General features: G+C 39.9%; 1 protein-coding gene and 3 non-coding genes across 5 annotated transcripts; all 4 read right to left on the bottom strand.

Moving 5' to 3' along the window:
* Positions 1–10: 10 nt before the first annotated feature.
* kansl2 (KAT8 regulatory NSL complex subunit 2) lies at positions 11–14,098 on the bottom strand. Of its 2 annotated transcripts, none has more exons than XM_037772891.1 (10): positions 13,941–14,098; positions 11,392–11,649; positions 11,053–11,225; positions 10,154–10,268; positions 8,640–8,803; positions 8,326–8,489; positions 5,633–5,729; positions 4,645–4,898; positions 2,762–2,968; positions 11–334 (listed from the first exon to the last, which is right to left on the bottom strand). In XM_037772891.1, the coding sequence occupies exons 2-10, from the start codon at positions 11,640–11,642 to the stop codon at positions 245–247; spliced, it is 1,515 nt and encodes a 504-aa protein (XP_037628819.1). In that variant the 5' UTR covers positions 11,643–11,649; positions 13,941–14,098; the 3' UTR covers positions 11–244. The 2 variants fall into 2 exon arrangements, with proteins under 2 accessions (XP_037628819.1, XP_037628820.1); XM_037772892.1 differs by lacking the exon at positions 13,941–14,098 and adding an exon at positions 13,587–13,638.
* Positions 5,331–5,464, bottom strand: LOC119490698. Its single transcript, XR_005207470.1, has one exon. It is a non-coding gene; the product is annotated as a small nucleolar RNA SNORA2/SNORA34 family (small nucleolar RNA).
* On the bottom strand, positions 7,484–7,617 carry LOC119490697. Its single transcript, XR_005207469.1, has one exon. It is a non-coding gene; the product is annotated as a small nucleolar RNA SNORA2/SNORA34 family (small nucleolar RNA).
* LOC119490695 lies at positions 9,472–9,605 on the bottom strand. The gene has a single exon (XR_005207468.1). It is a non-coding gene; the product is annotated as a small nucleolar RNA SNORA2/SNORA34 family (small nucleolar RNA).
* Positions 14,099–14,786: the final 688 nt, after the last annotated feature.

Here is a 14,786-nt window from a genome sequence, read left to right as displayed (position 1 = left end):
CAAGAAAATATATCATAAAATTGTTTATTTGTGGATGAAAGATGAGTGTCCTCCTTTTAATTAAACAGACAAACTGATTCGGTACAATTTTAAGGCAATTTAACCAAGAAAAAAACTAAAAAAATACACCCACATGACGAACATATGTACAAATTGAATGTATAGTCTAATAATCTATTGAAATAGGCTGTAAAGGTCTTTGTGGGAGTGAAACATGTTGTTTATGTGATGCTGCAGAGGTTGTTTATCTAGGAGTGTCAACTGCAGCAGAGTCTTGGAGTGAATTATCAGTGGCTTCTTCTTCTTCTTCACCTCCCACATCCTCTGACACCACCTAGGTGGAAGAACAGGAAGTTAGGAGGACAGTAGTACATTTACTGCTCTATTGTTTTGGCTAAAATAAGGTGTAATTTTCAGCCAAAAAATGCTTTGATTATTTGCATTCATGTCATGGCTGAAATTCCTTCATGTTGTGTCTGAGATGCATTAAGAGAATGTAAAGTTATTGCTTTCTCTGTTGACTTGCTTCAGTGGCTTGTTTTTGTAAGTATGTTTCCATCCACCTGTTTTTATGTGCATTTTCAATTTGCACATAAAACCACCTGAATTCAATTTAATATCAAATAAATACATGAAACAAACAGAAATGCAATATTGACATCATGTTTTCTACATTTCTTCCCTACCATCTTAATATTCAAAGAACAGTAGTGGATGGAAATGTGTACAAATTTGCCTTTTTGTTTAGCTAGTTTTCTGAAAATTTGGTTGCAATTTGCCCTGTATTTGGATAGAAACCTGGCTCAAGACAGGCTGCCTCAAAATTCTAAAAATGATGGAGATTTAGGGCCAAAATCCCATAATGTGACTGCTGCTACAACCAAAATCTACAAACCAACCAATCTGCTTCAACAAGAGACAAGACCCCAGACTCTCTGCAGTTTATTAGATGTTCAGTCAGATTTTGGAGGATGAAGGACATCCGCTGCATGTGGACAGTGTGGATAGTCTTGTTCACCGCACCGCCGGGTTAAATGGTCTATTTTTCCTCCTTCTGGTGCAATTAAATCACACAAATCCCAATCTGCTATGCTGTGACTTATTAACAGTATCTGTAATGACTGATCAAGGCTCCCTCACAGTGTGGCTATGAGGAAAAATCAGTCAATCAATAAATTAATGAAAACACAGCAGATTTCTACATGAAAACTTTTTTTGTTCAGTAAATTTTAGTTGGCCGGGTGAAGACAGTTTGACGTCTGGTTCTCAGGATAGAGAACTGAAGGAACGCTTTAATTCCCAGTAAGACCAGCTGTCTCACACACATTCAACGTTATTCTCTTAACAGCACGACCAGAAATTTCTAAGTTGCATGTAAACTGATTTTAAATGATTTTAATCTACTTTTATGTTGTTGTTTAGACGGTTCTATTTAACAGTTTTCAATAGTATTATTATATAATATAGTCATTTTTTTTACCTGTGGTTTAATTTTATGGGTATCTATTTCCCATGTTTTGGTCAATCAGCATTGGTTGGTGATGGGAGATGGGAGCACTGTAAGTTCCAGTTTTTTTGGGGATGAATACAATTAAACATTAATATAAATGTTTAATGGCATTTTGTGTCATATTTTTAGTCAACCGTAGAGAGATGACAGAAAATGAGTGGCAAAGAGAGAGAGAAATGGGGAATGACATGCATCAAAAGGTAATCAGTCAGACTTGAACTGTGAATGTTGCAGTTCAGTCAGCACCTTAAACCTCTGAACAAAAAGGAAACCCCAATAAAAAAACATCTACGTCAAACTACCTCAATCCATATTTCCGTCTTTTACCGGCTTCACTCTCTCCTTTTTTTATGTCCTACAGCCAAAGCTGGTTTATAGTTTTGATACATTTTCAAAACATTGGTGACGCAAGCAGAGAGATGTCATCAACCAATAGGTTCTCAATTTTTCCTAAACTGTCTGAAAACTATCGTCAGGTGTGATATGAACATTGGAAGAGCTTTTGTTTGCAAAAATCATCTCATGTTCATACCATAGACTGTATATCTAAATATATCTTTATATACAGTCTATGGATAATACTGGTCGAAGAAGAGATGCCTTCCTAAAATGCTCCCAATGTACGAGGTGGGGGACAAAATCCACAGTCCTGATTCTATGCAAAAAGTATTTTCCAAAGTTTATCTGAAGTTAATATGTGTGTATGTATCTTTTTAGTATGAAAATCTTTGTTTACATTTCCCTGGACACCGTTTCCTTGCTGAGCTCCTGTCGAGGGAGAGTAACACATGTTGGGACTTTTGTACTAAAAAGTTTGAGTTTGGAATATATCAACTTGATTTGATGAACGCAGATTTCTAAAGTCTCATGTTAACTTCAGATAAAAGAACTGTGGATTTTGTTCCCTATAATTTACACTGTCAGCACGTTAGGAAAGGATGTCTTAACGTCAGTATGAACAGGAGGAATTGTTGTAGCAAGAAAAAAAATATTGCTTCAATGTACTGTGCATGTTGTTTTAAAACAGAAAATGTAACAAAAATGTGAAGCGATCCTTCAAGTCGCATCTTTTTTACGATTTACCAGTCAACCATCAACAATCTGACACGCCTTAAAATTGATGTTTTACTGACACAGATTGTGACCAAGATTTTATTAGACCCATACATTACATACAATGAACAGTGTATGGGTGCCATCATTCAAAGGAAAGATTCAAGATCTTAAAGATGCCCCTGAGTGAGAGTTAACCTGGTCATGCATGATGGCATCCACATCTCTTTCTGAGAGCTCCTGTCCCGAGGCGTCCAGGTCAACCTGGTCTGGGTCTTCTCCAGTCAGGATGTCCATCGGGCCCTCAGCGATGGCTCTGATGGTCTGGTCCTCCAGGGCCAGGGCCGTGTCAAACTGTAGGGGGGACGGAGGACCCTGCATACCGTCCCCTTCCACATCCAGGTCCTGTATAACAGGATGAAATCTAAATCTCAACATATAACTTGTAGGAGCCATTTTAAGTTATATATTTATTTGTTTTATTTATGTTTACACCTCTGACCACCAGACGGCAAGGCAATCAGCTTCAGGTGTTGCTGCCTTGCATGTGGGAGAAGCATCCAGTTTTTGACAGAGCTCGTGATGCAGCCTTTGCGTATGTCCAATTTTGTGTTTATACTTTTCATAGAACATTGTACAATACTGAAACACCAAAATGGTGAGCTGCAAACGTCTGTGAAATAAATCAACTTTTGATCATCATGACGTCACAACTAAATCTCACAGTAGCAGCCCCGCAGTGGCTTGTTAAGAGTTGCAAACAGTCACTACACTTAAAAACACAAGTCATTTGCCCTTTGCTTCTTCTAAAGATGCCGGTCGTAGTATTTCAAGGGTGCTTTCACATATAGTTCGGTTCATTTGGTCCGGATCAAGCAAAAAAGTGATATATTTTTGCCTATTATAGTTCTGGTTTGGTTTGTGTTCAAACTGACATTTTACAAACGAACCAAGAGCTGAAGTGATATTGACTGACAGTTAATGGACAGTTTTTGTAACCATTGTCCTGCATCATCAGCCCTGTACTCTCGTGCTACCAAGATTACTGAAGGAAATTGCTAAAATATATATATATAGATCACGCAACAATTTATAATCATTTGAAGAATTATGAATTTAATGGTTTAGCTTTTCAATTCATGCTAAAAATCACACATCCACTATCACACAGCGGACCGGAGTTATGCTGGAAACACACCAAGCAACAGCCAAGTGCGGCTTGCATTACATTTTTTCTCTGCGGACGTGAGGCGTGTTCATGTGTTTCAGGCAGGACGAAATTCTTGTAACATTGGTCGTGTTACAGGAGTTAACTGATTGGCTTCGGGTATTCTGTGCCACAATTCACCGCCAAAAGTTAAGCTATCCCTATCTTTTAGTTTGGACGCACTTCGCTGCAGAATCAAACAGCCGCAGGCCGCACTTTGCCACTGCTTGGTGCAATTCCGGCATTAGGGTGTTTTCAAACCTGCGTTGTTTAGTCCGGTGTAATCAGACTCCCCCTTTGATCATTTCATTTGGGCAGATTTGAGCACAATAATAGTGCTCGGTGAGGATCAAAGCAACCTCATCGAGGCCCTTTAGAAGCGGCCTCAATTTGGTCAAACAAATGGAGCGGTTCTTTTGTGGCGGGAACGTGATCTTACTCAACTACAAGACATACTCTGCAAGTTTGAGCTAAACAGGTCCTGTAGCATGTCGAGGTCTGACCTGTTCTTGATATTTGATAGATGGATAGATTCTCCCCCCCCCCATTTACTTTCTCGCTCCCGCCCAAGACGCATCCAACCAATGAGTAAACGTTCTCATGTGGCTTTTAGCAATGCATTTTGGTTCGCTTGAAATTTTTCCTGTCTTAAAAGAAATCGCACCAACGTGAAAGTTCACCAACTCGAACCAGAGTGGACCACACAGGGAAACGCACCAGAGTTTGTTTGAACCGCAGCAGCAAAGTTACAGTAGTTGTGAAAGCACCCTAAAACACTAGCAATATTACCTAACCATAAGTGCTGAACATGACATTTTTAATATGATGCATATACATCAGAGGACAGTGATAGGGGAACATCATTTCTACGTACATCACTGAACTCTAGGGGAAGGCTCTCTGTGGGCTGAAGCTCTGCTGCGCTCAGATACATGTCTCTGCTTGCTGTGGTGATCTGCTCCTGTGGCGGAGGCTCCTGCTCGGGCTGGTACATGGGGGGAGGCAGGTTGAGGTGAAGCGGGCAACGAGGATCGTCAGACTGACCCATGTGCACGGTGCGTTCACATGGGACATCTTTCGAGCCTGGACACATTTTGAAAAGCACCTGATTGCTGTCTTGGAAGATGTCTAAGGGTCTGGTTGTCAAGGACAATGACACATGATGTCAATACACAAACATGACTTCAAGAAATAAAGAAACCTGCTCCCATCTTAAAAATCTTCTTGTAATTATTTCTCAACATAAAGATACTTGTTGTGAAGTTGCAAAAGGCTCGACTGTATTATTGATATGCCTGAGTGGTTTTGTGATTTTGTCTGAGCATTAACACTTTGCAGGGTTTGTACAGTTCACAATGCAACACTGGTGTCAGGACAATGCTTAATCACCATCCAACTAAAATGACAATTAGAAGTACACAAAGAAAAGTCCTTGCAATAAAACTATTGTTGTCGTTAGCTGATAGACAAAACTACTATGTAAATCCTGTTGAAAAATATAAAAAGCTTGAGTCTACCCTCAATGATTTGGGTTTAAAATTAAGGCAGGTTGGGAAAGGATTTTGTACCTTCCAACTGAAATGATTAGCCCCTTTGTAACTCTGGGAAAAATCAACAGACCACAGGAAGGAGTTTATGTAGGCTCCCTTTGAAACCAGCAGCTACCTCAAGCTGCTGGTCTTGATCGAGGCCATGGTGAAGATGGCTCAATAAGCAGAGAACCTCAGTTAGTTTGTCAATTTAAAAATAAAGGTTTAAATGTAAATATCTTCATTCAATTAATACAGGATTTGTGGTTTCTTATATGTAAACAGACCACACTATTCTTGTCAAACACATGCTGAAAACATCATTTAGGATACGTGAGACACAGTGCCGGGTCATGGGCAGGCAGGGGTTGGTACACCGGATTCCCTCCACAAACGAGATGCACTTCTCGTGCGCTGTTCTTGTGTGTGGCTACAACAGAGGAAAGAAGCGTTAGATAAGGTCAAAACAGAACCTAAACAGTATGTCCTTTATAACTATAATCATCCTTAAACACATTATCAGTCCCGGATGCCACAAAATTGTCTGAGGAAAAAGCCTATAAAAATGAAGAGAAATTCCATTCTGCTGCATTCAAATATGTTGAGCATAAGCTCAAACTCAAAAGTATTCATTTTCTCCCCTATTCACTGTAGTAATCAACATAATAGAGGACATGACTGCCCCGCTACATTTAAAGCATAAAGCCCACATCGACATTTTAAAACGGGACGCATTCTCTTTTTGAAATCAAAAAAAGGTCATGTTAAGTCAAACAAAACATCAGGAACATCCTTTTACACTCAGCATCCTGATGTTTTGGTTCTGTGCTCCAGAACGCTGGATTTTATGGGGTCAGTTCACTTTATAAAGGGCCAGTTCACCAGATTACCCAAAAATATCCCTTCTGGTGTTATCTAGCTATGCAGATTTCTGCTTTCACCGCAATACAGTGGAAGTGAATAATAGCATTTTGTTTGTAGTACTCACAGCGTTGAAAAAGAATACATTAAAAGCCTACAGCATCCTCTCTTTCCACAAAGAGTGTCTTTGTAAATATGGTAAATACATGGAGATTAAGTGGTAGGCAAACAGCGGCCCCTGACGAGAGCTCAAGCGGTCACTTTTATAGTTCACGTCAAAACTTTTACATGATTGTCAGGTCATCAGATATTAACTATCAAATACATCTCTAGTCCGGTAGTGCAACACAGAATATGAGTCATATATTGCCAAATGAGTATAGAGTATATTCTTCAACTTCCCTAATGGGAGAAATGACATGTGATGTTGATACCATTCTACAACAAACATTAGCGTTGAGCCGAATACTAGGTGATAGGTGAAACGAGTATCTGATTCGAATAATGTACCTTTTACGAGCACGCGTATAGTATAAAATTAAAATGTGTCAATATCCAAACTTGCTTCCTCCCTACAGAGAGCTCCCTGCAGCTCTGCACCACACACACACACACAGACCACTGTCACGGGCAGCCACTCTGACACCCTTTACACCCTGCATTAAAATGCATCTCGTATCCAGATTGTATCTAGATATGATTTAACCTGATAACATTTACACCTCGTATTTATATGCGTCTCCAGTGGCCACTACTAGGCTTGCCGCGGTAGTCAGTGTTACACAGTGTTTTGGCATACACCGGTTACATTACTTGCCCACCGCCCCCACAGTCGTTCTCCTTTTTTTTTTTTTCATAGAAATAAAACACATTTAGTTCATTTCCACATATCAGCACCATATTATCAATAGGCCTACACAGTCGAGCGCTACAAAGTGAAAGTGTCTGCTCCGTGCGGAGTCTCAGCACAGAGTAACAGGAGTCATATTTCACAAAGGAAGAGAGAGAGTTGACAGACAAGACGAGATGGCGGAGGATTTGATTTCACAGCGAAAAGCAAAAGCGCCTATTTGACAATATTTCAGATTTAAACCCAATGCTATAAGGGAACCATAACGTTAATGAGGCAATCGGGGTACGGAGGACGGAGCAGTCACGGCCAGTGTGCATGGCGCAGCAGCGCCGAGTTGAAACCTGCGCCCCCGCAGCGGAAGCTCGACCGGAGAGGCCAGACACACAGCCATCCACCATTTAAGATCATAGTAAGTGCTTGAGTCTACCCTCAATGATTTGGGTTTAAAATTAAGGCAGGTTGGGAAAGGATTTTGTACCTTCCAACTGAAATGATTAGCCCCTTTGTAACTCTGGGAAAAATCAACAGACCACAGGAAGGAGTTTATGTAGGCTCTCTTTGAAACCAGCAGCTACCTCAAGCTGCTGGTCTTGATCGAGGCCAAGGTGAAGATGGCTCAATAAGCAGAGAACCTCAGTTAGTTTGTTAATTTAAAAATAAAGGATTAAATGTAAATATCTTCATTCAATTAATACAGGATCTGTGGTAGCACCGAGTGGAAACCTGCGGCCTGCGCATCCACCATTTAAGATCAAAGTAAGTGCTCTACAGATATTGAGCATCATCTTTTTGTTTTCCAAGATCTTTCTGCAGCGGTGTTAATATTTTGTTGTCCACATTGAGATCCGATTGTTCCGTCTGAAAGGGCTGAGCGGAAACCTCAGAGGCTGCATTACACACAGGCTCGCCACTGGACTGGGCACTGTGGAAGAGGCGGTGCATAATCCATGGAGACAGCCTCAAAATGCCGCCGTTTAGAGGGAGAGGGCCTGCAAACGTTCTATCTACACTCACATACACAGAGGGATGAGGGGAAAACCCTGCCCATTCCGAGTATGGATACAGATACAGATGATTTATTTGGTTGAACAGATACAGATGATGGTGTACTAGCTCATCCCTAACAAACATAATTCCCTTCCCAGATGCACACTGGAATGGCTGCAGAAGTTTCAGACATGGATATCTTGAAACCTGAACAGACAAACTTGAAACTATTTTCATAGCTAGATACCACTATGAGTAAGTGAGACAGTTTTTGTGGTTTGGTGAACGGACCCTTTTACTACTTTCTACTGTGATGGGGTCACACCTGAGGAGCTCCGTCTGTCACAGCCTGCCTCCTCTCTCTTAGTTGTTGGTGCAGCAAGGCTTCCACACCGTACCGACGACGGTATCGGCGCAGAGCTTTGAGCTTCTTCAGGTTTTCCCTCTCCTTCATGGACAGACCTTCAGGCCCTGTCAGCAGACTGCTTCCTGAGATCAACATAAACAAATACAGATAATGCTCAGGGCTGTGAAGTCGCAAACATCAAAGGTGTGGGGTGACTTCCTACAAAGAACTATTGAACGGGTACGCAAACAATGCAAAACGTGTAGTTAGTAACCGGTTAGTCGTATATTTACCTAGAGTTTCATGCTCCACTTTGCGGTTGTGCAGGTATCTGCGCTTTTTCTCCTTAAGCAGGTGCTGCAGGCGTTTAAACTGGTCGATGTAGAGGGACTGGAGTCTGATGAGTTTTTCTCGAGTGATGAGTGCCACCTCCTCTGCTGTGTACACCCCTGCATGTCTACGATTTACAAAGAAAAAAATAAACAAATACATTCACTGTGAAAGGGCCATGTCATCGCTGTATTCTTTAAACTAGCTGCAACCACTCTGACTACTAGGCTTGCCGCAGTAGTCAGTGTTACACAGTGTTTTGGCATACACCGGTTACATTACTTGCCCACCGCCCCCACAGTCGTTCTCCTTTTCTTTTTCTTTCATAGAAATAAAACACATTTAGTTCATTTCCACATATCAGCGCCATATTATCAATAGGCCTACACAGTCGAGCGCTACAAAGTGAAAGTGTCTGCTCCGTGCGGAGTCTTAGCACAGAGTAGCAGGAGTCATATTTCACGCAGGACGAGAGAGAGAGTTGACAGACAAGACGAGATGGCGGAGGATTTGTTGTCAAAGCGAAAAGCAAAAGCGCCTATTTGGCAATATTTCAGATTTAAACCCAATGCTATAAGGGAACCATAACGTTAATGAGGCAATCGGGGTACGGAGGACGGAGCAGTCACGGCCAGTGTGCATGGCGCAGCAGCGCCGAGTTGAAACCTGCGCCACCGCAGCGAAAGCTCGACCGGCCAGATCAGACACACAGCCATCCACCATTTAAGATCATAGTAAGTGCTTGAGTCTACCCTCAATGATTTGGGTTTAAAATTAAGGCAGGTTGGGAAAGGATTTTGTACCTTCCAACTGAAATGATTAGCCCCTTTGTAACTCTGGGAAAAATCAACAGACCACAGGAAGGAGTTTATGTAGGCTCTCCTTGAAACCAGCAGCTACCTCAAGCTGCTAGTCTTGATCGAGGCCATGGTGAAGATGGCTCAATAAGCAGAGAACCTCAGTTAGTTTGTTAATTTAAAAATAAAGGATTAAATGTAAATATCTTCATTCAATTAATACAGGATCTGTGGTAGCACCGAGTGGAAACCTGCGGCCTGCGCATCCACCATTTAAGATCAAAGTAAGTGCTCTACAGATATTGAGCGTCATCTTTTTTTTTCTCCAAGATCTTTCTGCAGCGGTGTTAATATTTTTTTTGCAGTTTCATTGTATTGTGGGACTATACTACTGTACATCTGCAGCACACTCAAAAATCCTGTGTTTTTCTTTAGTTTGCATATTGACTTTTGACTGAAATTAATTTTGTCACCTCTCCGGTGTTAACACGCTACATACTCGCAAACCTGCTGAGAATTAGTTTGTAGTATGAATTGGATCACAGCTAATGCTTAAGGCAGTAAATGAACGTCTGAGCCATCATCCAAAAAATAACATTCACACGACAACATAAATCCAATTAAATGACTATGCAAGTTTAGATGAAAAACTTAAGACATGGTAAGATACTTTTACTTACTTTAGAGGATCCTCGTGATCACTGTCAACGCTGTCAGCCTCGCTGTCAGGGTCTCCTCTCCATGTCTGGTCTAGTACCAAGGGACCCGGCTCCTCCTCACTCAGACTGTCCTCGTCTGTCCAGAGAAGATGTAGTTAAACATTAAAATCATATTCACACAGGTTAATATAAACTGCAAGACGACTGACCTCATTGATTTACCTCTAACATAACAGAAGAAATGTCAATGCACATGAGATTAGGTGCAAACACCTGAGCAAGAGGCCAATAAACTCTCAGGTGACAAGTGCAAAATGTGGTCACTAGATGGCTCTACAGGATGTCAAGAAAGCAGAGAAAATAATGAAAATAAAATAAGAAAACATAAATATACAGATAAGACAGAAAAAAAGTAAATAAGTAATAATATATAACCATTTATACAGTACCGGCCACATGCATAAGAGCCACTACAAAAATGGACTAAAATCAATTTCTTCATTTAGTCCTGGATATGTTGTGGCCTTCATTTTGGTGGATGTAAAAAGTTTCCCCTATGCAGTAATAATTTTAGTCGATCACCACTCTGAATGTTCTGAAAAAGGGAAAGCTGTGTGCTGAGGGTTACACCCTGAAGAAGGCTGTTTGTGCCACTGCGCGTGGGTTGTTACCCAATCTTACATGTACCAGCATTGTTTTTAGCATTTCATCATGAAATAGCCAATTGAATAAAGGCTTTTTATATTTTTTGCCAGAAGCGTGCCTTGGAATCCCCCCTTTTTTTAACCTTTGCGTACCCCACCAAAGAGCACCTTCATCACACTGATTTGAACTTTCGAGCACACTGGACTTTTTCCCTTTTTTTGCATGTGAGATTAACTTGGGTCTACAATTGACAATGTCTGAACAAGATCATTTACCTAGAATACGGCTAGCTTCAGAGCGGCCTCCATCAATGCTGTGCGTCTCTGCACGGTTGTATCCACTAAGCTGAGACAACAGTGACTCTGGGGATGGACCGGCAGACGCTTTTTTCATCTGAGCTCGGAGGGCCATGGCATTCCTGCGAGCATGCTCTGCACAGAACGTCACCCTAAAGAACAAACATTGGAAAAGAAATGTCAGAAAGCTGCTAGGATTTGTTATTAGGTGTCTAATGTCTGTGTCTTCCATACTGAGACTTACAGTTAATAATAAAGCTGAGGTGTAACTTGTTTCTCACTTGTTAAAATCAGATGAAATTTTGACTTTTTACCCACCCATCTTTCCTCTCGACTTTTGGCGCAGCATTGGGGCAGCGCTTGCCGTTCTTGGCAGAGACATAGCTGCACTGTTTGTACGGGGCATTTTTATCCTCCAGTATGTGTTTGATGCAGAACTCCAGGCCGTCCAGGCGGGGCTGAGAGCATGGTCGCTGGGTGAAGGAGCAGGCCTGGGGCTCCTGAGGACGAGGCGTCTGGGTCACCCTGTTCCGGCTCGAAGGCAAAACGTGGATTCGTATCCTGTTCATAGCAAGTCTGCAAAAATAAATAGTTGAAACAAATAGTCCGTTGATTGATTAAATCGACTGAGACCAATAATGTAATTAACTATTTTGATAGTGGGTTAATCATTTGTTTCATTTTAAGAAAAAATAGAAAACACTCTTATTCTGGCTTCTCAAATGTGAGGATTTGCTGTTTTTCTCTGTCTTGTCTGACAGGAAACAGAATATTTTTGGGTGTTGTTATATCGGTCGAACAAAACAAGGACTTTTACAAATATCATTGGACATTATATAATATTCCTACATTTCAGTTACTCATATGTGAGGACTGTTTGCTAATCTTTGGCACTTGTGAAATTAGCTAACGATGTTAAACTGAACATTTTAGGTTTAGTACTACTAGTCAGACAAAATATCTCATTTCATCATTTAATTTTATATAGACAAAAGGATTAATCGAGTAATATGAAGGCTAGAGGATACACCAACTACATATTACAAATAAAATAAATACATGTCATTGCAGATGATTCTGAATGGACCCCTTCTGGTGTGGTTACCCAAAGCACAGAGGCACACATAGCTGTTTTCAGACACAAACCCTGTCTGTGCAAATAGAAAAACAGTTTGAAGAAGAAGGGGGTGGAAAATGGTTATTTCTTCTTTAAATTGTGGAAATTACACATGAGGCTTTGAGCAGGTGTCACGGTCTAGTGGAATTTAAATGCCCACGTTTGAGAGATCCACATGGCTTATTTAGCCCTTCAATCACAAATTGGGTCCAAAGGTCAGAGACGTTAAAAGTATAACATTAACGTTAGGTAGTATGTACACGCAGGATGCAAACAGAACTAAACTGCTATTATATGACTTAACATCAATAGAAACCGCGTTAACAAAAGTCAATCCAGTTTGAATTACAAATGTTATTGTTCATGGTTACAGAAGACTAACTTTTAAGTAAATTATTAACATACATAACGGTCATTAATACCAAAACAAATAAAGCCCTGCTAACGTAAAGAATAAACTCATGATTATTGTAGGTTTAAATTTAGTAATAATAATAATAAATTGTATTCACTCAACTCAACTCAAAGACACTTTACATAGATAAAAAAGATCGTAAAACAAGGACATCATAAAAAAGATATAAAACACACAATATTAAATTACACATTAAAAGCAGTAGTAGAAGTAGTACATTTCTAACCAGGCGCCACCAAAGCACGCCGAGCTTTAGCCAAGGCCTATGGAAGGAGGATGGGACACGGGTCTTTTGTGTGGGGTGCTGCGCATGCGCAGTGTAACTCAAGCTGCGGTCTTTTCTTTTTTTTTTTTTTAAATTACAGTATACATGGTAACAGCAGAAAACATTAAAAACATTTACTGTGACAAACATAAAAGGACAACAGAAATGAAACAAAACCAACAACAAATAAAAAAAACAATAAAAATAAATAAATAAGTAGATAATAATAAAAAAAGACCACGCGAGAGTGACAATAATTTCACTTAAAATCTTTAAAGATTTTGCATACATTCATTGTTTTGATTGCTTTTTTGTTATGCGAGGAAGAAATTGTTGACAGATATAGATCAATTTCTTTCATAAATACAAAGAAATTAGGCTTTTTTGGGGGTAAATTTACACTTGTGAATTTGGAACTTCGCAAGAATTAAAATTAAATGAATAAGAAAATGTATTACTGTCTTTGTCACTGTAATCATAGCAACCTAAATATAATATTTCTATAGTACAGTGCAAAATCTGAGAAAATGTTAACAAGTATAAAATTATTGACATCTTTCCACAATTCACATGTTAAATTTACAGGACCAGAATAAATGAGAGCAAGTTTCAGGATGTGATTCACAGAAGGAACAATTTACATCTATGTCACTCTTTAACTTTTGTAAGAAATGTTTCACTGGATAGAATCTGTGGACAAATGACACCTCTTTTACCTTATCTGTTAGAAGGAACTTTTGTGCAGGCCAGATTTTACTGCGCATGTACAATACCCCCCCGGAGATATGACGCGTTGATGACGAGTGACCCAGCCTCCTTTCCATAGGCCTTGGCTTCAGCCCGCCTCTCTTTAGCCCCGCCTCTCTTTACTGCGTCACTTTTTCAGTTAGTGACTCGCCATCTTTGTTAGCAGTTGCTAACGTTAGCCAACGGCTACTTTTCACAATTCGCGGCTAAAGAAGCGAGTTTAGCTGAACGACGGCAACAGACGGTGGTCTTTCTCGATATCATCGACATGCCTCGGTGCCGGTATATGAACATATCCGTGTTTTTCGTTCATAACTGCTTACCTTGCTCACAGCGGTCCGACCTGGTTTATCTTCCGAGGCACACTACGACGGTTTTCCTGCATTCCCCCAATAATAACTGCCAAAGCCACTGCTGCAGAGCCCAGCTGAGCCCGCCCACTCACAGCGCTGATTGGTCAGAGATCAAGGCATTTCATTGGTCGATCTACCTGCCAATCAAAGTGGCATCAACAGTATACATTTCTCTTCCACCCACAATACTGCAGTAGTTATGTTGGCCTTTTTTTTTTTTTTAAGTTTTCTTTCTTCGTTTGTTTATTTATTTTATTCTGTCTTTAATTTATTTTTTCTCCATTTTGTTTTATCCATATTTCATTTTATTTTGTTATGTGGAAAAGGAAGAAAAAAAAAAAAGGGAAATATATATATATATATCTACATATGTGAAAAAAGAAAACCTGCCAATCAAAGTGGCATCAACAGTATACATTTCTCTTCCACCCACAATACTGCAGCAGTTATGTTGTCCTTTTTTAAGTTTTCTTTATTTCTTCATTTTTTAATTTTTTAATTTTATATATTTTTTATTTATTTAATTTAATTTAATTTTTTATTTTTTTCTCTCCATTTTGTTTTATCCATATTTCATTTTGTTATGAGGAAAAGAAAGAAAAGGAAAAGAGCAAAAAAATAAAAATAAAATAAATATATATATATATACATATATATGTATATGTATATATATATAAAGAAAAACAGCAAAAGAAAAAAAAACTCCTCAACTGGCCGGGCATGGGCCATGCTGCCTCAACACCAACTCGGCTCCTCCTCTATCTCCTCTCTCCTCCCTCCAATGATTGCCTATGGATAGAAAAAGAGCCCCGAGCT

This window comes from Sebastes umbrosus, chromosome 6, assembly GCF_015220745.1.
Source record: "Sebastes umbrosus isolate fSebUmb1 chromosome 6, fSebUmb1.pri, whole genome shotgun sequence".
NCBI lineage: Eukaryota > Metazoa > Chordata > Actinopteri > Perciformes > Sebastidae > Sebastes > Sebastes umbrosus.
This window is presented reverse-complemented; position numbering and strand designations above follow the sequence as displayed.

Excerpts from the sequence above, each read along its gene's own strand:
- kansl2 (XM_037772891.1), bottom strand. The coding sequence starts at position 11,642 with ATGAACAGGATACGAATCCACGTTTTGCCTTCGAGCCGGAACAGGGTG. Across the intron at positions 8,490-8,639 it reads AGTGGAGCATGAAACTCTAG|GAAGCAGTCTGCTGACAGGG; the intron begins GTAAATATACGA and ends TGTTGATCTCAG. Across the intron at positions 335-2,761 it reads ATGCCATCATGCATGACCAG|GTGGTGTCAGAGGATGTGGG; the intron begins GTTAACTCTCAC and ends TCTTCCACCTAG.